Source organism: Crotalus tigris, unplaced genomic scaffold (assembly GCF_016545835.1).
Source record: "Crotalus tigris isolate CLP2741 ecotype Arizona unplaced genomic scaffold, ASM1654583v1 scf7180000023746.1698619, whole genome shotgun sequence".
Taxonomy (NCBI): Eukaryota; Metazoa; Chordata; class Lepidosauria; order Squamata; family Viperidae; genus Crotalus; species Crotalus tigris.
In genome coordinates, this window is record NW_024100155.1 from 1,250,327 (window position 1) to 1,277,834 (window position 27,508).

At 45.5% G+C, this 27,508-nt stretch overlaps 1 protein-coding gene across 6 annotated transcripts; it reads right to left on the reverse strand.

The window, feature by feature from the left end:
• Positions 1-1,130: 1,130 nt before the first annotated feature.
• Positions 1,131-26,697, reverse strand: AK1 (adenylate kinase 1). Of its 6 annotated transcripts, none has more exons than XM_039321473.1 (14): positions 26,565-26,697; positions 22,818-22,998; positions 21,647-21,808; positions 20,426-20,598; positions 20,093-20,206; positions 19,186-19,377; positions 18,141-18,231; positions 17,155-17,222; positions 10,330-10,372; positions 7,772-7,807; positions 7,053-7,216; positions 6,454-6,570; positions 5,088-5,279; positions 1,131-2,800 (listed from the first exon to the last, which is right to left on the reverse strand). In XM_039321473.1, exons 1-14 carry the CDS (start codon positions 26,625-26,627, stop codon positions 2,732-2,734), a joined length of 1,665 nt encoding a protein of 554 aa, XP_039177407.1. In that variant the 5' UTR covers positions 26,628-26,697; the 3' UTR covers positions 1,131-2,731. The 6 variants fall into 6 exon arrangements, with proteins under 6 accessions (XP_039177407.1, XP_039177408.1, XP_039177409.1 ...); XM_039321474.1 differs by lacking the exon at positions 26,565-26,697 and adding an exon at positions 23,991-24,029; XM_039321475.1 differs by lacking the exons at positions 17,155-17,222; positions 18,141-18,231; positions 19,186-19,377; ... (3 more) ...; positions 22,818-22,998; positions 26,565-26,697 and adding an exon at positions 16,237-16,354.
• Between the last annotated feature and the right edge of the window lie 811 nt (positions 26,698-27,508).

The window sequence follows — 27,508 nt, forward strand, 5'->3', positions numbered from 1 at the left end:
CTGAGGAATTCTGGGAGTTGAAATCCACAAGTCATCAAAAAACCACATTTGAAGACCCCTGGACTAGAGTGAGCCAGCTAACAACCTTGGTCATAAATTAAATTATCTGTGTGACAAGCTTGGGTAGAGCCAGCAATGTTTTGATAGTCTCTCTCTTTCCTCTTTCTCTCTCTCATCTCTGTTCTTTCTCTGTCTCTCTTTCATCATCATCTCTAAAGAAAAGAATAAATAGGGGGGACATGAGAGCAGTGTTGCAGTATTTCAGGGGCTGCCACAAGGCAGAGGGGGTCACGTTATTCTCCAAGGCACCAGAGGGAAGGACAAGAAACAATGGTTGGAAACTGATCAAGGAGAGAAGCAACCTAGAATTAAGGAGAAACTTCCCGACAGTTAGAACAATTAATCAGTGGAACAGCTTGCCACCAGAAATCGTAGGTGCTCCATCACTGGAGATTTTTGATAAGAGGCTAGACAGTCACTTGTCTGAGTTGATGTAGGTTCTCCTGCTTGAGCAGGGAGCTGGACTACAAGACCTCCAAGGTCCCTTCCAGCTCTATTCTATTCTTTCTCTGTTTTCTATCTAATATATCTATCTATCTATCCATCCATATCTATCTCTGTCTCTATATTTTTCATTTCTCTTTTCTCTCACTCATCTCCTTTTATCTCTCTCCATCCATATCTATATCTTTCATTTCTTCATCTTTCTCATCTCTCTCTCTCTATCCATCTATCATCTTTCCATCTCTCTCTCTCTCTCTCTCCCTATCCATTCATCTATCTATCTATCTATCTATCTATCTATCTATCTATCTATCTATCTATCTATCTATCTTACAATCATTCATTCACTGATTGTTTGAAGTTAGGTCTTTTGTTGTTTATATATATTGTGTATATGTATGTATGTATGTGTGTGTGTGTGTGTGTGTGTGTGTGTGTGTGTATATATATATATATATATATATATATATATATATATATATATATATATAAGTTTTACAAACAACAAAAGGCCTAGCTTCAAACAGTCCCTAAATATGTGTTGAAGCTACCCCACCTATTCTTTTTTTTTTTTAAAAAAAAAAAACCTTCCAATTTTGAAATAACGTACGCTATCAACGTGAGACTTTTTTTTTAAAACGCTCTTTAATAACAATCTGATCAATACATTCAGACCGTAGGCCAGGTCTTTTAAGACTTTGAGAGGGAGGGGTTTGTTGCCTCCCCTTCCCACCTCTTATAAATATTTGGACCAAATTAAAAAAGAAAAGAAACAGGACAACCAGCAGAGAAATGTTTAGTGGGCCTTCGTAACGTTGAGGAGACCCTAACAAAAATCTGGAGAGATGCAATTTTGAAGGGTGAAAAATGAGACAACATGTTATTACAGATAAGGAAGCAACATCCTGCCCCCCCCCCCAAAACCTCCTCTTTGGTTCCTTCACTCCCCTTGTTTCTTTTTTTCTCGCTCTCCCTAAAGCAGACCCTAAAAGACAAAAGGAGTTCAAAGCAAAAGGCAACCTGTGATTAGCAAATATTTAGTTGCTAAGGAAATTCTGAGCGCAAGGATACACAAAGCTGGGACTTGGTGTGTGTTTGTGCATGTTTGCCTGTGTGTGTGTGTAAGACTAGGGGAAAAAAAAATAGCCTGATCTTCTGAGGCTTTGCATCCCCTTTCCCCGCGCTCTCTCCAGGGAGAAAATTTTGCACGCTGGCTGGATTTCTTAATTTTAAAGTTGCAAGCTGGAATTTTTCTTCCCGGAGTGGTTGAATTGGTTTATAACCGCACAGGGGAGCTTAGAACTTGGAAGAAATCTTTTGTCTTTTTTTTCCTTCCAAGGAGATCGCCTCCAGAGATCTAGTCTGTCTAGGTTTGGGGAGCGTCTCCCCGAAAGAGTAGAGGAAATTGGCATATGAAGAGGTACCGTATATGTGCCCTTTTCTCTTTCTTTCGTGGAGAAAAAGCCGGGGGGATTTTTTTTTTGCAGCTCTTTTGAGGCCTTAGCAAGAAACGCAGGAAGGACTAACGAATTTGTCATTTGTAAACTTGGCCAGGTAAATCCTGCCTGCGTGTAGAAATGCAGCCTCTAAAAGGATCTTACTTCCTGCCAGGCTAACAGATCTAAAGGATCTTAACTTCTGAATTTTAACTTCTGCAGATCGAAAGGTGGTTTCAGAGCCTCAAAAACTCCTCCCAATTTGTTCCTGTCCAGATGGAAAGCACTCTAGGGACTTCAGACTACAAGACCCATCGCTCTCTAGCCAGCCTCCCCCCTCCCAGATCTGGGAGTGTTTGGGAGACACGGATGGAGGAGGACGGGATCTGGAAGGGTTACAGATTGTCCTCAACCCACCTTGGAATCTGCAGAGGGCTTCTCCATTCCTGGAAAGAAGATGGAGAAGACACGTTTATTCCCCCACGATCGAGGGTGAAAAACTTTTTTTTTTTTTTTTTTTTGTTAAAGCAAAGAATAAAAACATCTCATCTCACGAAAGCCAGTTTTACTTTGCGAGAGGAGGTTTAAGGAAGCCAAGCGCATTGTCCTTGCAATTTCCTCCACGGGCCTCTGTCCACGAAAACAGGATGAAGCCACTTCCTCCCCCGGCGGTCTTTGGAGATGAAAAGGGAGGCAGAGCAGAGGGGAGAGGAAGGGGCGCATCTACACAGGTCTAGGTCTTGGAAGAAGGGTGGGGGAGGATGAAAAGATGGGAGAGCTCCTCCGGGAGTTTACTTGAGGACATCCAGATGGGTGCAGACCTGCTTGAAGACCTCATCTACCGTGCCTTCCGCGTTGACCTGAAGACGAGAGAAAGCCAGAGGGCTCAGCAAGGAGAAATCCTGGAGATGCCTTCTTCTGAGACAATATCAAAGCAACGCTGTCCACCCCACCACAGAGGCCAAGGGATCGCCCTTCTTGAAGGAATCCTAGCCAGGTTGAATGTTGAAGAGATGTCCACCAGCTTAGGTGGCTTTCAAAGAGAGACAGTTTGGAGAATGGGAGGACCACGAGAATACCCGTTTGATCTAGTTTGGATTCTATCTTCTCCCTGGCCAACTTGGTGCCCGGGTTCGTACACCTTGCTAAGCCATCATGTGGATTCCAAGGGGAAGCCAAGCTTGGTGCCTTCAAACCATGCTCTGGGCTTGGCTGTTGAGCACACACTCAACACTTCTTCATCCCATAAGCAATGTTTGAACATCTCATGGTTTAGGATGGTGGGTAAACCCCAAAGCACCCCATCTAGGTCTGAGGATAAGACCCCCCACCCCCAAGTCTGTTTGGCTGCAGAGGATTCATCTTCCAATGTTGGTCCTACAAAAGGTCAACCCTTCAAATCTTGGAAATTGCTTCCTCCCCACCCAAGCTCCATTTCCCTTCTGCTTCTCTCTGAAATCCTCCCAATGTTTACGTTGACCTCTTCCCTCCCCTGGCAGCTAGTTAGTCAGCGCCTTGCTATGCTGAGCAGGATAAGACCTGGAGAGAAGTTCCTGAGAATAATGAATGACCCATCCTCGCAACTCAGAACTGGGTGTCCTTTCTTTGCCTGCGAAAGCTGGATCAGTTCAAAATAATAATAATAATAATAATAATACAAAGACCTACAAATAGAAATAGAAAGACTGTGGCAAAAACAAGCAAGGGTAGTACCAATAGTCATAGGCTCCTTGGGTGCAATCCCAAAACAACTGGAGCACCACTTGAACACCATTGGCATTGACAAATTCGCTATTAGTCAATTGCAAAAGGCGGCCTTACTAGGAACTGCTTCCATCCTGCGACGATATCTGTAATACCATCAAACATCCACATCTGCCTATCCCAGGTCCTGGGTAAGGACTCGATAGGTAGACAAAATGCCAAATCCAGTCTGAACATCTGGCTGACTGTGCGATGATCCATAATAATAATAAAAAAGTTGGAAGGGACCTTGGAGGTCATCGAGTCCAACCCTCTACTCAGGCAGGAAACCCTACACCATTTCAGACAAATGGCTGTCCAGTCTCATCTTAAAAACTTCCAGTATTGGAGCATTCACAGCTTCTGGAGGCAGGTTGTTCCACTGGTTAATTTTCTAACTGTCAGGGAGTTTCTTCTTATTTCCAGGTTGCTTCTCTCCTTGATTAGTTTCCATCCGTTGCTTCTTGTCCTGCCTTCAGGTGCTTTGGAGAATAGCTTGACTCCCTCTTCTTTGGGGCAACCCCTGAGATTTTGGAACCTTGCTATCCTGTCCCCTCTCGTCCTTCTCTTCATTAAACTAGACAGACCCAATTCCTGCAAGCGTTCCTTATATGTTTTAGCCTCCAGTCCCCTAATCATCTTTGTTGCTCTTCTCTGTACTCTTTCTAGAGTCTCAACATCTTTTTTACATCGTGGTGACCAAAACTAGACGCAGTATTCAAAGTGTGGCCTCACCAAAGGTTTGTAAAGTGGTATTAACACTTCACATGATCTTGATTCTATCCCTCTGTTAATGCAGCCTAGCACTGTGTTGGCTTTTTTGGCAGCTGCATCACACGGCTGGCTCCTATTTAAGGGATTGTCCACTAGGACTCTGAGATCCCTCTCACAGTTACTACTATTCAGCAAGGTACCACCTGTACTACACCTGTGCATTTTTCTTGCCTAAATGTAGAACCTGACTTTTTTCACCACTGAATTTCATTTTATTAGATAGCGCCCAGCGTTCCAGTCTGTCCAGATCCTCCTGTATCCTAAGCCTGTCTTCTGGAGTGTTGGCTATTCCTGCCAGCTTGGTGTCATCTGCAAATTTGATGAGTTCCCCATCTATCCCCTCATCCAAACCAGGAAGGAAGGAAGGAAGGAAGGAAGGAAGGAAGGAAGGAAGGAAGGAAGGAAGGAAGGAAGGAAGGTGGAAGGGTGGAAGGAGAAGGTAGAAGGGAGGGAGGGATGAAGGAAGGAAGAAAGGTGGAAGGGTGGAAGGAAGGGGCAAATGGCTCAGCCAATTTCATGTGGCTGAAATGACTCTCTCTGGTCCAAAATAAATCTCCCCAAAACAGCATTACCAATTTCAAACGTAGGGTAAATTTGTATGAGAGATTTCAATCCATCATCCTGACTCACCTTGCGGACAATTCCCTTCTTCTCGTAATAGGCGATGACCGGCTCAGTGGCCTTATAATAGGTATCCAAACGCTTCTTGATGGTCTCCTCGTTGTCATCCACGCGCCCGCTGGTTTCTCCTCGTTTCAGCAGCCGTTTCACCATGGTGTCCTTCCCAGCGTCCACGTACAGGAGCAGGGTGGGGGCAGCAATCTGCTCAGGAAAGGTCAAAAGAGGAATCAAGTTGAGGAGGAGAGGAAGAGGAAGAAGAGGAGGAGAAAGAGGAGGACAAGGTTAAGGAGAAGACAGATGAAAAGAAGGAGGAGGAGGAGGCGATAGATGAAAAGTAGATAGGTGAAAAGCGGAAGGTGGAGGAGAATACAGATGAGAAAGGAGGAAGAGAAGGTGAAGAAGATAGATGACAAGAAGATGGAGGAGGAGGAAGAGGCGGAGGAGGAGAAATAGAATGAGAAAGAGGAGAAGGAGAAGAAGATAGATGAAAAGAGATAGAGGAGGAGGAGATAGATGAAAAGTAGGTAGATGAAAAGGGGAAGGAGGAGAAGAATACAGATGAGAAAGGAGGAGGAAGAGAAGGTGAAGAAGATAGATAAAAAGAAGATGGAGGAGGAGAAATAGAATGAGAAAGAGGAGGAGAAGAAGATAGATGAAAAGAGATAGAGGAGGAGGAGGAGGAGGAAGATGAGAAGGAGAAGGGGAGGATAGATGAGAAAGTGAAGGAGGAGAAGGAAAAAGGAGGACAAGGTTAAGGAGAAGATGAAAAGATGGAGGAGGAGCAGCAGGAGATAGATGAAAAGGAGATAGGTGAAAAGGAGAAGGAGAAGACCAAGTTTGCAATGATTCGGTCATCCACACAAGTCCATCTTCACGTGTTGCAAATTTCACCAGGCGCTTTCCGTTAAAGGATTGATAATGATGGGATGGCAAAACCAACCAACCAACCAAACAATTCAGCAAAACTTACAAGAGTTAGCAAAACAACAGCCGGGCCTAAATCAGTTGCTAAAACAAAACAAAACAAAAAAAACAACGGATCCATATTCTTGGCCAAGCAGAAGACGGTGAGAAAAGATTGCACTGCCCTCTTGCGGCTTATGGTGCTCTTAACAGGGACAGCACTGAAGGAGATCCTCCAATCATATTCATAATAATTCAGTAACAACGTCTGTCATGTGCAAAATCAAAAGCTACCTGGGGGAAAAAACCCCCTAAAACAATGGAGAAACATTACTTAACTCTGAAATCTTTTTCCTCTGGAGATGCCAGACATCAAACGAAGGACTTAGGATCATGCAAACTCACCAATTTGCGCATTATGCTCAAACATGCTTTGCAAACCCAGGTAATAATTCAGCCCCTGGTTCTTTACCTTCTTCTCAAATTCCACGCCTTGATTCACCTCCCGGGGGTAACCGTCAATCAAGTAGCCCTTGGACTTGTCTGCTTTGGCCAACATGGCGTCTCTCAACATGTCAAGGACCGTGTCCTGCGGACGAAGCGATGCAGTAAAGAGTATTTTGCAAAGTTTGGGGGGGAAAAAATCCAGAACTCTGGATTCACAGAATGGTGAAAGGATCTTGGATTTTGTTGGGTTCCCCCACTAATGGGATATTTTTAACTAAATAACTAACTAACTAACTAACTAACTAACTAACTAACTAACTAACTAACTAACTAAACAAGCTGGAGTTGAGGAGAAGTTTCCTGACAGTGAGGACAATCAACCAGCGGAACAGCTTGCCACCAGAAGTTGTGGATGCTCCATCACTGGACATCTTTAAGATAAGACTGGACAGCCACCTAACTGAAAGGGAATAGGATCTCCTGCTTGAGCAGGAAGTTGCACTAGAAGACCTTCAGGGTCCCTTCCAGCCAAATTGCGTTGGGATTTAAGAACAGGAGATGAAGGAACCCAACAGCGTTGAAGAGTTCCAAGGCTGAGGAGCATCAGAAGATCTTCTAACTCACCAGAGGGACCAACTCTCCTTTCTCCATGATGGCTGAAAGCTTCTTCCCCCTGTCTGACCCAGAACTGACTTCCTCCCGCAGCAGGTCACCGGTGGACAAGTGAGTGTAGCCGTATTTTTGGACAATTTTCTCGCATTGTGTTCCCTTTCCAGATCCCGGTCCTCCTGCAGGGGACACAGAGCAATTGGACATGGAATGAGGAAAGAAAAATAATTTTGTCTAGATGGTAGCTTTCTTCCCAGGAAGAGCTGAGACCTTCCTTTAGTTTAGGTCTGACTTTATTGCAGCAGCACCCTATTTTGGGGGGACAACGCCCCCACCAAGCCACGCTGAACGGTGTAAGAAACGAACATTGTGCTTGCTGCCTTCAGCCAATAACAGTTGAGACATTTTAAAAAAACATAATCCTCTAAATGCAAGGAACATATAAATATGAACACAGAAGATGGAATCAACTGGAAGTTATTTTTTTCTGACCCGGAAAAATAAAAGCAATATATTCTTAAAAGACCCCGGCATGCAGAGCCAAATCTGGAGGGAGGGATCCTTCTCTTGCTCTGCACCCAAAATAGGTTTTATTCTATGTTGAGTTGGGGAACTGTTGAGTTGATTGTCAAGAGCAACCCATCCCACCTCAGAACCCAGTTGAAAAGCCCTTAAAAGTCTTTTTTTTGGGGGGGGGAACCCAAAGAAATATTTTGTGATGCCTTAAGACTTACCCACCACAAAGATGATTTTGTGATTTTTCAATTTTTCTGCAAGAAAAAAAAAGGGAAGTAAAACCTGTTATGGTTTGGCGGAGAAGTCAGTTCTTGGTTGCTCGCACAAGACCCCCATCTTGGTTTGTAAACTCATCTACCTATCCATTTAACTTATCTAGCTAAACTTCTCTATCTGCCTATCTATATCTGTCTGTCTGTCTATCTATCTATCTATCTATCCATCCATCCATTCAGCTGATCTACTCCTGTCCATCTATCTATCCATCCAACTCTATTTATCTACCTATCTACCCATTCAACTTTATCTACTCAATTTGTCTGTCAGCTTATTTGTTTGTCTATCTATATCTATCATCTATCTAATCTGTCCGTCTACCTGTCTGTCTGTCTGTCTGTCTCTCTCTCTCTCTCTCTATCTATCTATCTACCTATCATCAGTCTATATCATCTATCGTTATCTATCTATCTATCTATCTATCTATCTATCTATCTATCTATCTATCTATCTACCTATCATCAGTCTATCTCTATCATGTTATCTATCTATCTATCTATCTATCTATCTATCTATTATCTGTCTGTCTGTCTGTTTTTCTGTCTGTCTATCTATCTATCTATCTATCTATCTATCTATCTATCTATCTATCTATCTATCTATCTATCTATCTCTACCTATCTACCTACCTATCTAAACTATCATCAATCCATCTCTTATCATCCATCTATCGTCTGTCTTCTATCTGCCTGTCTGTCTATATCATCTGTCTGTGTGTCTGTATCGCTGCAAAAGACGTGAACCCCCACTTATATAAATTGATACAAGACTCAATAGCAAGGTTATTTCACAACACCTGTCTCAGGCACTGTAGGAAACAGCACCCCCCAAGTTTCATTTCCCAATTTCTGTGGGCTGCAGATATTGGAACACAAAACAGAGGGGTGCGTTCATTTTGCTACAGTTCCTTTGGAAGAATGCTTTTTAGGAGCATGGAAACCTTTCTAAACCTGACTGAAAATGTTAAAGACCACCAAGCAGGAGAGCTAAAAATAAAACCACCTGTTTCGGGTTTCATGGACAACCTGTAGTGAGAACTCTCCTTTGATTACAGCTTTCTAGAATTACATCCTAGCAGGACTGGGGAAGTGAGCAGGAAGGAAATTATGAAGTCTCCAGAATCTAGTCGGAATGTCTGAATTGAAAGTTTTTGTATATTTTTTCCCCCTTGCTTTTGGCACCCAATGAAAGGAGTTCCAGAGGAAACACAGCCTATAGGACAGCGGTGGCGAACCTATGGGATGGGTGCCAGAGGCGGCACTCAGAGCCCTCTCTGTGGGCACGCGCGCCGTCGCCCCAGTCCTAGGCCTTCAGCTGGGTTTTATAAAACCTTTTCGCTTTAGGCCTCCGCCGCCGGGTGCAAAAAAAAAAAGGTTCAGTCAATTTCAATTTCTCGCGGGGAAAAAAAAGATCTTGCAAAGTTGAAATTGATGGATTGAACTTTTTAGTCCCACCCAGTCTGCCATTACCACCACAGCCACGCCCACCCAATTGGCCACACCCAGCCAATGGGCCACACCCACCCGGCACTCGATGATGCATAAGTGGGTTTTGGGTTGCAGTTTGGGCACTCGGTCTCTAAAAGGTTCGCCATCACTGCTATAGGAGCTATAACTCAACTTTTGAATGCCAACGTATCAGTCCCAATTATATCTTGGGTATTAAGTGACGGAGAAATGTCACCCTCCAGGTCAAACTGAGTTCTGCGGACAGAGAGCACAGCTTGGTATAAAGCAGTTATTTTATACCAAGCACAGCTTGGTATAAAACAATTATCTGGTGTGTTACAAAACTCTCTAGTCAACTTGAAAAGTTGCACCATTGGCTAAAACTCACCCACATGGGACACCAGTGCCCTGGAATGATGCTAATGCCAAACAAATGTACTTGTAATGTTTGATATGGAGATTTTATGGAGATTCTCAATCATCCAGGTCATGGTTATCCCAAAGGTGCTTTTTCAGTTGGTTTGATACTGTTCTCTTGAGGAATGGATGAGAGGATAAAATGGACACTAAATTTTCACTTTTGGGGGAAAAAAATTGGGCGGGGGGAATGTTGGAACATCCTAAAGAGGTATTGGTGAGGTGAGGATCAACAGAGATTTGTCTGACGTTAACTATTCAAGTTGGCTTGAGGAATGAAAGAAGGAAGGAAGGAAGGAGGGAAAGGGAAGGAAGGAAGGTGAGAGATAGAGAGAAAAGAGAGGAAGGAAGGGAGGGAGGGATGGAATAGAAGGAAAGAAAGAAAGTGAGAAAGGAAGGAAAGAAGGAAAGAAAGAAAGGGAGGGAGGGAAAGGGAAGGAAGGAAGAAGTGAGAGACAGAGAGAGAAAAGAGGAAGGGAGGAGGGGAGGGAATGGAAGGAAGGAAGGAAAGAAAGAGAGAAAGGAAGGAAGGAAAGAAAGAGAGACAAAGAAAGAAAGAAAGAAAGAAAGAAAGAAAGAAAGAAAGAAAGAAAGAAAGAAAGAAAGAGAAAAAGAAAGAAAGAAAAGTTACTGACCTGCTGCCATTCTGAAGGGTTCTGGGGTGACAACTCCCTCTGTCTGGAAGAAAACAGAAGGTCTGATTAGACTAAAAGATCACAACTCTTGAACGGCGTCATCCCAACAGCTCAGCAAATGCCTTGACGGCTCCAATCTCTTTCCAAAACCAGACAGGAGAAGAACCCAGGCCAAAAAACATGTCCTGACGACTTCTCCCAACGTCTTGTCGCCTTGTCTTTAAATCCTTCCCATCTCCTTTTTTGTTTTTTTGGTTAAATGTTCCTAATGGCCAACTCAAATAAAACCTTCAATCCTCTCTAACAGGATGCTGGAGGACGTAAAAACAAAACAATAATAAAAAAAAAGAAAACAGCTTTACCTCAATCTATTCTGGAACACCCAAACCAATCTGGGCTTTGACACTTTGGCGACTAATTCTTTTTTTTTTTTTTTTCCCCTCTTCCTTTTTTTCAGCCGGGAGATCTGAGGAGGTGCGAGCTCTGAAGGCAGATTTGACCGAGTCCTTTTTCCAAACCACCCCGGTAGATTCAGCCAGGCAACTGCCCAACGGAGGAAACCAGAGCCCCAAGGATGGCTGTCAAGGTGTAACCCTGGAGGCAGCCTCTGACTCAGAGCTACGTGAAGGGATGCATCACCTGGGAAAGGGGTTTCCACGGCAACCGCTTCCTGCCTCGGATGTGCCGGCAGGCCTTAGGAAGAGAACCTCAGCATCACAGGGCAAAGGAAAGAAGGACCAGCTTTCCTGGGGGGGGGGGGTAAACTGAAGCGATGCAATTCCTCAGGTATGCCTGCTGGGTCTCAGACAGGGAGGTTTTTGGGTGGGTAAAGCAGGAGATGAGAAGACCAGAGGCGAAATTTCCTGACAGTTAGAACAATTAACCAGTGGAACTGCTTGCCTCCAGAAGTTGTGAATGCTCCAACACTGGAGGTTTTTAAGAAGAGACTGGACAGTCACTTGTCTGAGATGGGATAGGGTTTCCTGCTTGAGCAGGAGGCTGGACTAGAAGACCTCCAAGGTCCCTTCCATCATCAACATCTTCCTCCTCCTCCTCCTCCTCCTCCTCCTCCTCCTCCTCCTCCTCCTCCTCCTCCTCTTCTTCTTCTTCTTCTTCTTCTTCTTCTTCTTCTTCTTCTTCTTCTTCTTCTTCTTCTTCTTCTTCTTCTTCTTCTTCTTCTCCTTCTCCTCCTCCTCCTCCTCCTCCTCCTCCTCCTTCTTCTCCTTCTCCTTCTCCTTCTTCTTCTTCTCCTCCTCCTCCTCCTCCTCCTCCTCCTCCTCCTCTTCTTCTTCTTCATCATTGGGGTACACAGAAGGAGCCTCCTCGAAGATTGTGGAGCAATATTTCAAACCACAATCGGGCGTACCCTGGGCAACGGCAGTCTTGTTTGCCGGCTAATCCTTCTCACACTCGTCCATCAGATGTGATTTTTATTTTCTCACCTTTTTGGGTGCCAGTCAGGACTACATTGCAAATGGCTTTGATAATAATAATAATAAAGTTGGAAGGGACCTTGGAGGTCATCAAGTCCAACCGCCTGCTCAGGCAGATAACCTTATACCATTTCGGACTGGACAGTCATTTGTCTGAAATGGTATAGGGTTTCCTGCCTGAGCAGGATGTTGGACTAGATGACCTCCAAGGTCCCTTCCATCATCATCATCATCTTCTTCTTCTTCTTCTTCTTCTCCTCCTCCTCATTATTATATCATCATCATCATTATTATTATTATTATTATTATTATGCTTCAGTTCTCCAGATGTTTCTTTTGCTGCCTGCCCTCCATCAAAATATCGTTGGATTTGCTTTCTGGGCTCAAGCATTCGGCTGCTTCTTCAGCCTGGTGTCTAGGTCAGCCTTGGGTGGGGAAAGTGGAGTAAAACGCTCATTATTCCCAGGCATTGTGGTGACTGGACCAGGTAATAATTGTCTAGGGAAGATTGGACCATGCAATATCCAATGTAATGTAACGTCACCACATTACAAAAAAGATGTTGAGTCTTTGGGAAAAGTGCAGAGAAGAGCAACTAAGATGATCCAAGGCCTGGAGACTAAAACATACGAAGAACGGCTGCAGGATTTGGGAATGGGCAGTCTAGAGAAAAGAAGAAATAGGGGAGACATGATAGCAGTGTTCCAGTATTTGAGGGGCTGCCACAAGGAAGAAGGGGTCAAATTATTCTCCAAAGCGCCTGAGGGAAGAACAAGAAACGATAGATGGAAACTGATCAAAGACAGAAGCAACCTGGAATTAAGGAGAAACTTCCTAACAGTGAGGACAATTAACCAGTGGAAAAAGATGTTGCATTCAGAAATCATGGGCGCTCCATCACTGGAGGTTTTTAAGAACAGACTGGATACTTCTTGAAATGGTACAACATAACCCTCACATTGTTCTGCACTATATAATATGGGGATCTGACTTATTTTATCTTTCTTCCTTTGGGAAGTTGTAATTGTGAAGATGACCACTGCGAAGTGGATGAATAGACCCCACCCCCAAGAACTGCTGAAAGACCAAGCTTGGAAGAACTATCTAAGAATCAACAAGGACTCCATAGCGGATCAATCCATCCATCCAGATGGAAGGCTAATTTCAAGGCAAAACACGGGTAGGTTTTCCCCAAATCGTTAGCTTTACAACTATTGGGGGGATTTCATTTCAGTTCTGTGAAAAGCAGACTGAGTTTTTCAGGGAAAAACAACTCACCGAGAAATGGATCTCTTATTCCATTTCTTCTCCAACTCTTACAAATGAAGAATGAGCTGCGCTGCTGACCCAAACAGTTCTTTGAGTCAAATCAAATCGCTGCTCCCGTCTGAGCTGTCAGTGAAATCCTGGCATCCCGGCTTGCAATCCTGGCTTGCTACCTGATCCTATGGGCCTCAGTTTCTCCACCGCAAAAGGTCAACAGCTGAAGTCCGCCTTGCGGGCTTCTCCAAAGCGTGAATCGGATCACGATTGCATGTCGGCCGCATCTTTGGGTGGCGTCGAATTTCATGGCTGAACAGCAGCTTATCTTGATATTGGGCTAGTCCACCCCACCCCCACATCCCACCCCCCCAAAAAAAACCCTGCCAATGTAATTTCAGGAAGACACCGAGAGAGGAGGGTCTCCCAGAATAGATGCTGGCACGGTTTGAAGGGAGAAGCAACCAGGTCTAGTTACACATCTCTCTCTCTCTCTCTTTTTTTTTTTACACCTAATAAGGTTAACTCCTTTGAGGTTTTACAAAATGCAACTCAGCAGCCGTAAATCTGGCTGGAGAAGATGAGTTAGTTGCTAGAGCAAAGTTTTCACATTTCTTCCTCAGGTTTAAAGTGGATCTTGGAGGGGGAAGGGGGTGTTGAAGCATGTCAGGAGTTTGAATTCTCCCTTTCTGCAAAACGCCAAATCAAAAGAGATGGTATAGGTCTAAGATGGCATAGGTTCTCCTGCTTGAGCAGGGGGCTGGACTAGAAGACCTCCAAGCACCTGTCCAACTTCTCTTCTCTTCTCTTTTCTCTTCTCTATTTTATTTCTATTCTATTCTATTCTATTCCATATTCCTATTCTATTCTATTCTATTCTATTCTATTCTATTCTATTCTATTCTATTCTATTCTGTATTTTATTTCTATTCTATTCTATTCTATTCTATTCTATTCTATTCTATTCTATTCTATTTCTATTCTATTCTATTCTAAAAAGGCCACACATTCACCAAAAACACACCCCCTTGAAAGCACCAGGACAGGAAAAACCTGCCTAAAATTGCTGTCTTAATATCCCAGACAGGGAGAGGCTGTCTTGAAATGCTAGCTTTCTGCAAGCAAGGAACTGGCAAGGCAAGGAAGCAGCCAGTTAAATTTCTTCCTTCTTTCCCTGCCTTTTCAATGGGCCACCCCCTCCCTCCCTCCAAGGATGGTTCAAAGGCCTCTCTAAACGCCCCCAAATAAAGAGAAGCTTATAAACCGGGCACGGACAAAAAAAAAAAAAATACCAAGTTATCTTCCCTGTCAGTTGAAAAGTATGTTAGACATCCTGCAGCAGAGGTCAGGAAACACGAGGTGGAGAATGATGCCTGGTATCTGGAGTTACACCTTCATCCTTAACCTCAGGGCGATGTGGTGATTATGATGGGCTAACCCCATCATCACAATGAGGTGATGCAGCACTGAATGACAGCTGTGTGGGCTGTTAAAAGCAACACAAAGTCCCAGAACGTCCTCCGTGGAGAAATCTAGAACCTCGGTGGGTTTTCTAACTGCAAAGAACAAGGGCTATGTCTCTGTGTGTTTGTGTGTTGTGTGGTCTCTCCAGGCAGTGCAGTTAAGACCCCCCCCCCCAGGATAACCAATGGGGATATTCTGAATTTTAGCATCCTTACATACTTGGATGCATCCCAGGTTCACATTTAGCCACAAACGCTTCCCAGACAGCTATTTCATTCTCTTGTCATCCCAGCCTACCTTACAGGAGGGTTGTGGAGTGAGGGGAGGAAAGGGGAGGCGAGACTGCTATGCACATGCTAAAATTGCTGTTTAGATCCTTGAGGAAGGCCGGATTAAATCAGCGTACGGGGAGGCTGTCCTGAGATGCTAGCTTTCTGCAGGTGAGAATCTGGCTGGGTAAAAAAAGCAGCTAACCCTTTTTTTCCTTGCCTTTTAAATGGGGCAGCCCACCAGGATGGTTCAAAAGTCTTTAGATCTTGGAAAAAGAGAATTTTACTTCCAAGAAAGAATGAAAGAAAGGTGAGGGGGAAAAAAAAAAAACAGGATCTGCTCTCCATCTTGCTTAAGCCAGCATCCAGATTTCCTCCAGATCCTGTAGTTCTCCACACTTTGCACCCCAAATGATCCTTTTTATCACCTCCAAATCTGGCTGGGGATTTTTTTTTCTTCAATTTACACCCGAGGTCGTTTATTAGGAAGTGTTTTGGTGCGATGTTAAAATTGGGGCCGGAAGTTATCAGCCTTTCTCTCCGTTCCTTCTGGATCAAAGCAAAAAAAAGTAAACTCCTGCTGTTTAACCAGGGCAGTGTTGGATTTGGGGGTGGGGGTGGGCAGGAGAAAGACAGAGAACCCCCCCTTGAAAAACATATTTAAAAGCCCCCCCCCCAAAGCTTTGGAGAAACAGAAACCAAAATTGAAGAGGTTAGTCAAGGTTATTGCAACCCAAAAGCTGGTGCAGAGACACACATACACACAATCGCCTCTGGGTCAAAAGCACAGCCTGTTGGTTTTGCTACGTCTAGCCACAACATTTGTGCCCGAGCTTACTTTGTTGCAAATCCCTTTAAAAATAATAATATTACAATTGTCGATAAGAAAGACAAAAAAGTCTGGCTAGTGGACATGGCAGTGCCTGGAGACAGCAGAATAGACGAGAAAGAACTGGAGAAGATAACAAAATACATACAAATAGAAATAGAAAGACTGTGGCAAAAACAAGCAAGGGTGGTACCAATAGTCATAGGCGCCTTGGGTGCAATCCCAAAACAACTGGAGCACCACTTGGACACCATCATCGGCATTGACAAATTCGCTATTAGTCAATTGCAAAAGGCGGCCTTACTAGGAACTGCTTCCATCCTGCGACGATATCTGTAATACCATCAAATAATCCACATCTGCCTATCCCAGGTCCTGGGTAAGGACTCGATAGGTAGACAAAATGCCAAATCCAGTCTGAACATCTGGCTGACTGTGCGATGATCCATAATAATAATAATAAACAACTGTTGCACACCCCTACCCAGAGCTTTTTCTTGGTTCTCTAACTATCGGAGAAATGTGTTTATCTTCCTAAGGATCCATGCTGAATGAGATCAAGAAGAAAACCAAGGCATCCGTTTTTCCTTCCCCAAAGGATGTCCTGCCTTCATCAAAATAAAATTAATCCTGGAAAACAGCTCAGGCTTACCTCTCAGTGCTGGAGGGGGAAGGCAGACAAAGGCGGCCACAGAGAGACGGCTGTGTGCTTCCACCACCGGCCAGCCTGCATGGTTATTTTTACCTCCCTATATAGAGACGGTTGGAGGCATGATGGGAGAAGGAGGGAGCATTGTGGGCAGCCACCACGGGTGCCCACAGACGGGAGCTGAATAGCAATGAGGGCAGATGTCTGGGAAGGCTGATTTGTTGGAGATGAAAAAAAGGGGGAAAGAGAAGGAGAAGAACACAGTGGAAAAAGAAGGAGAAAGAGAGAGAGAAGGAGAGAGACAGAAGGGGGAGAGACAGAAAGGGAGAAGGAGGGAGGGAGAGAGAAGGAGAGAGAGACAGAAGGAGGGAGAGGGAGAGAAGGAGGGAGAGGAAAAGAGACAGAGAGGAGGGGAGAGAGAGAAGGAGGGAGAGGGAGTGAAGGAGGGAGAGAGAGAAAGAGAGGAGGGGGAGAGAGAAGAAAAGAGAGAGACAGAAGGAGGGAGAAAGAGAGAAAGAGAGGAGGGAGGGAGAAGGAAGGAGAGAGACAGAGCAGGAGGAAGAGAGAGAGAGAAGAAAAAAATGGACAGGCTGACCAAGGAGATGTCCTTTCCACTTTGAGCCCTGGCTGAACCCACCAGTAGCTCTGACCCTGTCCACCAGCCGCTCAATTCTTCTGCTTCTTGGCCTGTCCTGTGTTTTCTTTCCATTCCTGTTTGCTTAACAGGCAGGTTAATTGCCTGCCATCCATCAATGTCGGTCATTGACCCCTGGCTGCTGTCCCCAACCTTCTCCCACCAGGAACTCCCACCCGGTCAGTTTCAGCTCCTGCTCTGATGAAGACCCAGGTTCAGGAAAACAACAATTCAGGAAGCCAGGCCAAGAACCAGGTCTGGACTGTATCAAGAGGGTGTGACCTCACCTGTTCCTTTCTCTGCTCTTCCTTTGGAGAGTCCTGGCACGGGCTGAAGAAACTCTGCAGTGGCAAATCTAGACAAACACACACACCCCCCCAAAGCCAAAGAAAACAAGATAATTATATATCTGGAAGATTTATGAGAAAAAAAACAACACACTTCTGGTGGGGAAAAAAAACCAGGATTGCAAGAACAGTCAAAAGTTAAAGGGAGGTTTAAAATGTGTGTGCCAACAGCCTGCAATCCTCTTATTCTAGCCCCGAAAGGATTCCAGATGTGCGTCAGGAAATGGGAAGAAGTTGAGCAGAAGTTGGTGGAGACCCTTGCTAAGCTGTGAACTCCAAATAGGCCTTGAGAATAATCTTGGGGGACAGAAGGAACGGCCTCAGCCCAGCCAAAGATCATAAAAAGGAGGTCTTAGCCCACAGAAGGTGGGGGAGATGGCGAAGATCTCCCTAGTTCCCAACCTCAAAGGGTTGACACAACCGTTGCTTGTATTTCTGGTTGAACACGAGCTATGAAACCATTTTGAGGTTCAAACGAGACTCATCCTTCTCTAGGTTCCCTAGAACAGGAATCTCCAAACTTCTGGTTGAACACAAGCTATGAACCCATTTTGAGGTTCAAACGAGACTCATCCTTCTCTAGGTTCCCTAGAGCAGGAATCTCCAAACTTGGCAATTTTGAGACTTGTGGACTTCAACTTTCCTGCTGGCTGAGGAATTCTGGGAATTGAAGTCCACAAGTCTTAAAAGTTGCCAAGTGTGGCGAACCCTGTCTAGAAGATGGACTATGCCCTCAACAGAGGACTCTGGTCCCTGCTTTTAATTCCAGCAGCTTCTATAGCTTTGGGTCACTCCAGGAAACATCTCTGAAGGCGATCAAGATGTTCTCTGTAGTCTTCCCTCCTCCTCCTACATTTTTCTGAGCTGGAGTAAGATGGCGTGGGAGCGTTTCTTTGGTCCCTTAATACAAGCAGATTCTTTCTCACCCAGAATTCTTTTTCTCTCTGGCTGCAGCCGTTGCTGAATGCAGGAACTGATGGCAGCAAATATTTCATCTTCTTCTCCATCCGCATCGAACTGTAAAGGAGAAGAAAGATAGTCTCAGTCTTGGTCCAATCCTCTGCTCCGTTCTTCTCCCTACTATGTGTGCAAAAAGTCTTTACTTTTGGACTTCAGTTTCAAGTGTCTAACGTCCCTTCAGAGAAGGGATGGAAGAGATAACAAGTGGACACTTGTAGACATATCTCTGTATTGCTTCTCCAAAGGGTGATAACCGCAAAGAAATATTGTTATGAAATTCCAACGTCATCAAGTTCCTCAGTAATATGAAAAAAGCGGGCTTAAAAAGCAGATGTCACTTTGAACTGGAGCCAAATTGGTTCTATGAGGCAGCAACCACGGTCCTTGAGATACCAAAAGGGCTTTGAGTGGTATGGCTGACCGTCAAAGAGACGTGTGTGACAAAGTCTGTGGAGATTTCTCAGTCGTCCAGGTCCACAATTGTCCCAAAGGTGCTTTTTCAAAAGGCAACTGGACTTTCTTGGTTTTCCCCTGAAGACGTTTCGCTTCTCATCCCAGAAGCTTCTTCAGCTCTGACAAGTCAAAACTTCTTCAAGGAAAAACCAAAGAAGTCCAGTTGCCTTTTGAAAAAGCACCTTTGGGACAACCGTGGACCTGGACGGCTGAGAATCTCCAAAGACATTGTCATACACCTCTCTTTGGAAGTCAACCCAGCACCTTTGCGATGGTGTGGGACAAAGAAACCTGGCAAAATATGGACCACCCTCTTCGGGGTGATGGATGACTCTAACGTCAAGCTAGGAGTCTTGTTTGATCAGCTGAAGGAACGTTCTTCCCTAGTAACCTAGCAAGCATGACTTCTTCTGCTTAGGTCACCCAGGAAACCAGCTTCATGCAGAGCTTCTGGCCCATGCCCTAAGCAACCGAGGTTCTCAGGAGATGGGTCATTGAGCAAGGCACTGAAAAGCAAACCTAGACATCTTCTGGGATTCCCGCCCTTGCGATCCTCACCCGGACCAAGGTTCCTTTCTCCTGGTAGTACTTCCCAATGAGCTGAGCATTCTGCTTGAAGGTCTCCAGCCTGCGCTCAATGGCATGAGGGTTATCATCCAAGCGTCCTTGTTCCTGAGCCCTTCCTTTTAGTCGCTGTCGGAGCTGTTGACTCGAGCATGCCAGGAAGATCACAACATCTGGAGAACCAACCTAAGAAAGGCAAAGGATGGAGGATAGGATTGTGAGAAGCCAACCTTGGATTGGTCTCATCCCACCTTGCTTGCTTTTGGTCCAAAGGCCTTCATTCTTTTTTCAGAATAGAATAGAGCTGGAAGGGACCTTGGAGGTCTTCTAGTAGTCCGGCCCCCTGCTGAAGCAGGTGAACCTATACCATTTCAAATAAGTGACTGTCTAGTCTCCTCTTAAAAGCCTCCAGTGATGGAGGACCCACAACTGTTCCACTGGTTAATTGTCCTCACAGTTAGGAAGTTTCTCCTTAGTTCCAGGTTGCTTCTCTCTTTGATCAGTTTCCAACCATTGTTTCTTGTCTTGCCTTCAGGTGCTTTGGAGAATAAGTTGACCCCCTCTTCTTCTTTGTGGCAGCCCCTCAAATGCTGGAATACTGCTATCAGGTCCCCCCTACTCCTTCTTTTCTCTAAACTAGCCAAACCCAAATCCCGCAGCCGTTCTTCCTATGTTTTAGTCTCCAGGCCTTGGATCATCTTACTTGCTCTTCTCTGGACTTTTCCCCTCTACATTTACTTTTTCTCTGAAAAAGCCAGCCTCACCTGTTGGCCTCTCTACCATCAGGTGAAAGATGTAGGGAAAAGGTTGTGGAAGGCCAGGTGGAGAGAAGAACTGAGGTCTCCAAGAAGGACACCAACCTACCATCTCTCAGGGACGAATGTTGGCAGCGTCATCTCACCTGCTCCTCGCACAGGAAGGCCTGGCCAATGTCTCGCGGGAACCCATCCACCACAAAACCTTTGGCCTTTGGGTGCTTGATGAACTGCTGCTTCAGCTCTTCAAAGGTCGTCTCCTGAAAAGCACAAGAGATATCTCAAGAGGGATGGCAGTGTGGTGTCTTGTAGACCCAACGGTCTACGATGGTCAACGGTCGTATCATGGGGCAAACTTCATTTAATAAGTGTCCTGCTTAGCAAGGGGAATGTTGAGCTCGGTTGTGGCCATAAGGTGAGGGCTATGTGTGTGTGTGAGTCAGGGGGCTAACGGCAGCTTCAAGACACGTCTCACTCACCGACGGGGCTAACTCTCCGTCGGCAATAATCTTGCCAATGAGCTCCCACTTCTTGTCGCTGGCGACACGACGGAGTGTCTGAGCGCGCAGAATTTCTCCGACGGAGACGGCGACGAAGCCAAAGTGAGCGGCCATCCTCCGGCTTTGCGTCCCTTTCCCGCTCCCGGGACCCCCTGCGAGGGAGAAAAGTGGGGATCAGTTTGGCAGGAAGCAGGATCGAAGGGGCACCCGAGCGTCGGGACCAGATTTAATCAAAGAGGCCGATCTAGATAAGGCATCCCGAAGACAAGACGGGATTCGAAACATCTCTCCTAATAATCCTGCAAATTTTCAATCTTAGCTGCAAAAAAAAAGATGGGGAATTTTTTGTACATTGACAATTTTTTACGTTGAGAAAGGAGATTCTTTCTAGAGCTGTATATATAGAGAGAGGATAAGTAAACTTTCCTTCTTCAGATGTTGTTCTAATTGATCACGATGGACTAAAAGATCTCTAAGGTCCCTTCCAACTTGTGATTCTATGATTTATCTTCTCCTTCTTCTCCTCCCCTTCCCCTCCATCTTCTCTTTCTTCTCCTCCATCTCCATCTTCTCCTCCTCCCTCTGATCCTCTTCCTCCCCTCCCCTCCATCTTCTCCTTCCCTTTCTTCTCCGTCTCCTCCATCTCCATCTTCTCCTCCTCCCTCTTGTCCTTTTCCTCCCCTTCATCTTCTCTTTCTTCTCCTTCTCCATCTCCTCCTCCTCCTCCTCCTCCATCTCTTCCTCCTCCCTCTTCTCCTCCTCCTTCCCTCCATCTTCTCCTTCTCCTTCTTCTCCTTCTTTCTCCTTTGCCTCCTTCTCCATTTCCTCCTCCTCCTCCTCATCTCCACAAACCTCACTCTCTTTTAGCAGTGATGATGTTACCTAGTAGGGTAGTGAAACATTTGCAAGAAGACCATCAAGTGCCTAGCACCCCACAGTCCTTCTTCTCCTCCCTCCCCATCTCCAAGGTCCCTTCTGCCTCTATGATTCTATGACCTTCTCTTTTCCCCCCTCTGATGTGTCCCTCAACTCCCAAATGAGGCTCTGATGCTCCTGCAAGAAACACAGACGTATCCTAGAGAGTTGGGCCTCTGATACCTCACAGGATCCTAAGACTGGAAGAGACCTCAAAGGTCTTCTAGTCTGACCCTCCAGGGATCTGCTTCCCGCCCAGATCTTTCTTCTGACCGAACCTCTCACCTATCACAAAAACGATCTTAGGACGGGGCCGTTCAGGGTCAAACACGTCGTATTCCTGGATTAGCCCAGTGGATTCGGTCATGTCGGAATCGCTCTCGATGGAGAACTGGCTCTGCACACAGGATACGTCCTGGTAGGAGCCGAAGGGGGCTGAGGGGGAAGCTGCAAGCGAGAAGAAAGAAGTCACAGCCTAGGTGGGGGAGTGGAAATTCATCGGAGAGGACAAGGCAAGGCAACGGAACAAGGCGGTGCTCAACTTACGACACAATGGGGATCAGACGTTCCGTTGCTAAGCAAGCGGTTAAGTGAATTTTGCCTCCCCCCTTTTACAACCTTAGTTATAGTTGTTCAATTAGTCACCCGGTTGTTAAACGAATCCAACTTCCCTGTTGACTTTGCTTGTCAGGCCACCATCATAAATATGAATCTCTTGCCCAGCCTCCGAATGTCAGTCACGTGACCACGGGGACGCGGCAACGGTCATACGTGTGAATAACGGTCATGCGTCGCTTTTTGCAGTGCCGCTGTGACTTCAGTCCCTAAGCGAGTTGTTGTAAATTGAGGACTGCCTGTAGGGTCGGGATGCTGTGCAAGGACTGGTCGCAAGTCCCTTTTTCCAGTTTTGAGGGGTCACTAAAGGAACGGTGACTAAATCCAGGACTAAGTGCATTAAGGGATGTGCAAGCAAAACTCTCTGATAAACATGAAGCTTTTCTTCCCAGGATCCCAAAGGATCCTGTTCCCCATCCAGGAGCCGGAGACCCCATGCACCTCAAAGAGAAGGACGCCTGGTGGAGACAGTTCTCTCCCAGGACTCCAAAGGACCCTTTTCCCCATCCAGCTGAGACCCCATGCAACTCAAAGAGAAGGACGCCTGGTGGAGACATAGTTCTGCTCCCAGGATCCCAAAGGACCCTTTTCCCCATCCAGGAGCCGGAGACCCCATGAAACTCAGAGAAGGACGCCTGGTGGAGGCATAGTTCTTCTCCCAGGAACCCAAAGGACCTCTTTCCCCATCCAGCTGGAGACCCCATGCCTCTCAGAGGGAAGGACGCCTGGTGGAGACATAGTTCTGCTCCCAGGAACCTATCCAGGAGCTGGAGATATAGAGGATGCCTGGTCTCTTAACACAAAGACCTTGAAACCCACCACCTGTAGAACGGTCATCCACCTGAATGGAAGAGGGCCTTCTTGTTTAAGCCCCCAGCAGTAGGTTGAACATCTTCTTGACTGAGGAACGTGTCCCACTGCAGCTTCTCTGGACCACCCATCGCCCGGACCTTCGTCAAGCATCCTTCAAGGTAGCTGATGGGGTCTTCTGGCTGGTAATACATCAGTCCTGTCAACATGCTCTGGAGGAGGGAGAGGAGGAGGAGGAGGAGAAGGAGAAGAAGAAGAAGAAGAAGAAGAAGAAGAAGAAGAAGAAGAAGAAGAAGAAGAAGAAGAAGAAGAAGAAGAAGAAGAAGAAGAAGAAGAAGAAGGGGAGAAGGAGGAGGGGAGGAAGAGGAGGAGAAGAAGAAAGAGGAGGAGGAGAAACAGTAAGATGCTGCAAAGTCATAAATACAAAGCATCTGAATTTTGATCATTTGACCGTGCGAATGCTGCAATGGCCGTAAGTGTGAATAACAGTCGTCACTTTTCTCGGTGCTGTTGTAACCTCGGTCGCTAAATAAAACTGTTGTTAAGCAGAGGATTATCTGTAACTTAGAAGGAGAAGTGTTCCTGGCTAGGACTCCTGGACTTTCCCCAAGAGTGACAGTTGAACTTGCCAATCCAATCAGGCAGCATAAATTTCCCGATGATTTCGTTTGTCAGAGGAGGGAAGCTTCCTGCTGGTGGAAGCTTCCCAGAAGAATTTACTTTGGGCTTGAGCTTGCAAGTCTTATACCCCACGTGCAGGGAAAGCACATTTTCCATTCATCCCTCTCCAGATCCAACAAGCCTTCTGTGCGTGCTCAGAAGCACTCCTTCCTCTAAAGACACTTCAACGGGTGCTCCTGTTTTATTTTGAAGTGTCTCCAATGAATTCAGGGCTGCTAACTGAGGAATATCTTAGCGTCTGCAAGGAAGGATGTGTGAACTGAGATTTGAAATGCAAATTTTAGCGCAGTGTTCTTCAACGTCAACAACTGTAAGACCACTGGACTTCAACTCCCAGAATTCCCCCAGCTCCCCAACTATGGAATTCTGGGAGTTGAAGTCCACAGGTCTTAAAGTCGCTGCCATTGAAAAACTCTCCCACCCTTTTTAAAAAGTTCTCGGAAGGGATGCCTTGTAAAACCAGCTTTCAGAATTAGCCATGGAGACATTTGCTGTGTTGTGATGCTGCTATGTACAAACACACCCTCATTGTTTAGATTTCTTGGCAGAATGGTTGGAGGAGAAAGAGATCTGCTGATCCGTACAAGGCAATCATAACTGAATTTAGCAAGCCGGCTCTTTTCTAACATTCCCGAATGCCTCGGGGTTAGCATCACTGATGAATTATGGGAAAATCCAATGGGAAGGGTCTCTGGCCTTAATATACCCTTAGGTGGTTGCCCTTATTGATTGCATAGCACAGCACAGCATAGAATGTAGAATATAGAATAGAATAGAATAGAATAGAATAGAATAAAGATAGAGAATGGAATAGAATAAGGATAGAGAATAGAATAGAATAGAATAGAATAGAATAGAATAGAATAGAATAGAATAGAATAGAATATGGATAGAATACGGATAGAGAATGGAATAGAATAAGGATAGAGAATAGAATAGAATAGAATAAGAATAGAATAGAATAGAATAAGGATAGAGAAGAGAAGAGAATAAGGATAGACAATAGAATAAGGATAGAGAATGGAATAGAATAGAATAGAATAGAATAGAATAGAATAGAATAGAATAGAATAGAATAGAATAGAGCTGGAAGGGACCTTGGAGGTCTTCTAGTCCAGCCCCCTGCTCAAGTAGGAGAACTTATACATTTCAGATAAGTGACTGTCCAGTCTCTTCTTAAAAACCTCCAGTGATGGAGCGCCCACAATTTCTGAAGGCAAGCTGTTCTAGTGGTTCATGGTCCTCGCTGTTAATTTAATTCTATTTTTTTTTTTTTTCCTCCCTGAAGTTTAATGCAAGTCTATCTGGGAGTTTCCCCTCACTTTAACTCTACAATAATCCTGTGAGGTAGGCTGGGATGTAAAAAGTGCCAAATATGAATTATTTGGAAAAATAATAAAGGAGGGACAACATAAACTAAAAAGTTGGGATAGCTGAATAGAGAGCACCCCTATGTAGGAATAGTATATCTGTAAATATTAGCCATAGATGGAATGTATTTTTAACCCACCAGAAGGCTGTTGCTTTCAAGCCTGGATTGTAAATTGCAGTGGGCCTATTTTACTACAGTTCTATGCAATGCAATTTTTCCCCTCATTTTTGTTTTTCTTGTTCTTTGAATTGTTTATAAACCACCCTGTCTTGAAATATGGGACAATAAAGCAATAAAGAAACAAAATCAGGGCACTGAGCAAAAACATCCACTTTTTTGTCCTGATTCAATCTGCCTTATTATTTTCTTGATGCAAGGAAAGCCCTCTCTCCCTTAAAAATGGAGCATCCTTAGGAAGAGGCAGTCTATCTTTCCATAGGATGTCGCCAGAGCGACCGCAGGCGGTCTATTTCAAATTTTGGAATTATTAGGGGATGGAGAGCCAGCTATGCATTCTACCGGCCGCTAAAAATCACAGCTAGCTACCTGCCTTCCTCTTGGGTGCTACTCAGAAAGATTTTTTTAAAAAAGGAGGGTTCAAGGAAAACTAATATAGCCCCTCATGGCAGCTGGAGGTTCTCTAGAGAAAAAAAGGGGGGAGGAGTAGAGCAAAGTAGAGCAAAGAACTAAGGAGAAACTTCCTGACAGTGAGAACAATTCACCAGTGGAACAATCTGCCCCCAGAAGCAGTGAATGCGCCAATATTGGAAGTCTTTAAGAAGAGACTGGACAGCCATTTGTCCGAAATGGTATAGGGTTTCCTGCCTGAGCAGGGGGTTGGACTAGATGACCTCCAAGGTCCCTTCCAACTTTATTATTATTATTATTATTATTATTATTATTATTATTATTATTATTATTATTATTATTATTCATGAAGAACAGGCATTCACATCTCCCTAGTTTAGCAGGTCTGCTTTGCCAATTTTTCCATGCCGGCTGACAGTTTGACTCATTTTTGGGCATTCATTTCATCCATAGCATCAGCATCCAGCCTGGTTTGCAAATAATGGGGGGGAAGCCCCATCCCAAAGAGGACCCCCCCCAGAGGCCTTAATGCAATGGGGGAACTCCAGTCTTTGCCCCCCCCCAGGTTTGGGGTCGCGCCAGAGGCGTGACTGTCCCCCATTCCAGTCTCCCTTCTCCAGCCAAGACGCGCAGCTTTATGCTCCCTTTCCATGGTGGAAAACCACCCAGGGTCAGCCTGGATTGGTAGCCAAACGTCTCCGGAGCCATCTGGACAACCTCCCAGAGCCTCTCAAGTGTGTGTGTGTGCTTGTGTGAGTGTGTGATTGTGCCCAATCTCCCCTCCCGTCGTAGCAGCGCTGCCCTCTCCGGTTCACTGATTAGGAATTTGCACCCAGACGCCCGTGAAGCCTTGCCCGTTCCCGAAGAAGACTCCGTTCGCCCGAAATGCCAGCCCGGAGCGCGCTCTGCTTATGCTCAGAAACCCACTCCCTCCTTTTCTGGGGATCCTGGCGAGGCTAGCTCCCCCCGCGCGATCCTCTTGGCGCCCTGCGCAAAGTTTGGACGTTCCCAAAGCGGCACCTTTGCGCTCTGAAGAGATGGCAGGCTGCGCCCGGGGCGCTTTGTGCATGCTCAGAGGCGCCCCCGGCGCCCGGGAGGAGGGGGCTGGCCCCGCGGAAGAGCCGCCCCAGGACCTACCTCGAAGAGCCGCGGGATCTCCCGGCTGGAGATGTAGTCGCCCGCCTCGGCTGAGTCGCTCATCGCCCTGCTGGGACGCTCGCCCTGCTCTTCCCTTCCCTTCCCTTCCTTTTTCCCTTCCCTTCCTTTCCTCTCCTCCTCCAGCCCAGTTCTGGGTGCCGTTCTCGGCTCGGGGCGGGGTTCGGGGGCGGGAGGTCGAGACGAGAACTGCCCATGTGTGGCTGGGTGGAAAGAGTATCTCTGAGCCTGTGCAGAGGGGCTGCCCAAAGCTGGCAGGAGCTGTTTTTAAGGTTCTTTAAAACTGCCTCTAATTCTCTCTCTCTTCTTTGACTCTTTCTCTCTCTCTCTCTCTCCCTTTCTTTTTCTTTTCTCTGTGTCTATTTACTTTTTCTTTCTTCTTTCTTCCTTTCATCTTTTTTTCTTTCTCCCTCTCTTTTCTTTCTATCTTTTTCTTCCTTTCTTCTTCCTCTTTTCTTCTTTCTTTTTCCTTCCTTTCTTTCTTACTTTCATCTTTCTCTCTCTCCTCTTCTCTCTTCTTTCTCTCTCCCCTCTCTTCTTTTTCTTTTTTTCTTTCCTTTCTTCCATTCCTCTTCCTCTTCTCTCTGTCTCTCTCTCTCATGTGTATGAGCTTCAGCCTTTCTTCCTGCCTTCCTTTCATCTTTCTCTCTCCCTTCTTTCTCTTCTTTCTTTTTCTTCATTATATTCTCGTTTCTGTTTGAATGTTAAGTGTAATTCTTTGTTCCCTTTCCTTCCTTCCTTCCTTCCTTCCTTCCTTCCTTCCTTCCTTCCTTCCTTCCTCCCTGCCTGCCTGCCTCCCTCCCCTTCTTTTTGTTTTCTTCTTTCTTTTTTCCCTTTCCCCCTGCTGTTTTCATTCTTTTTGTCCCCTTCTAAGTTTAGTCTGCATTAGTTCGTACTACGGCCATCAAACTTCTGAAGTATATAAA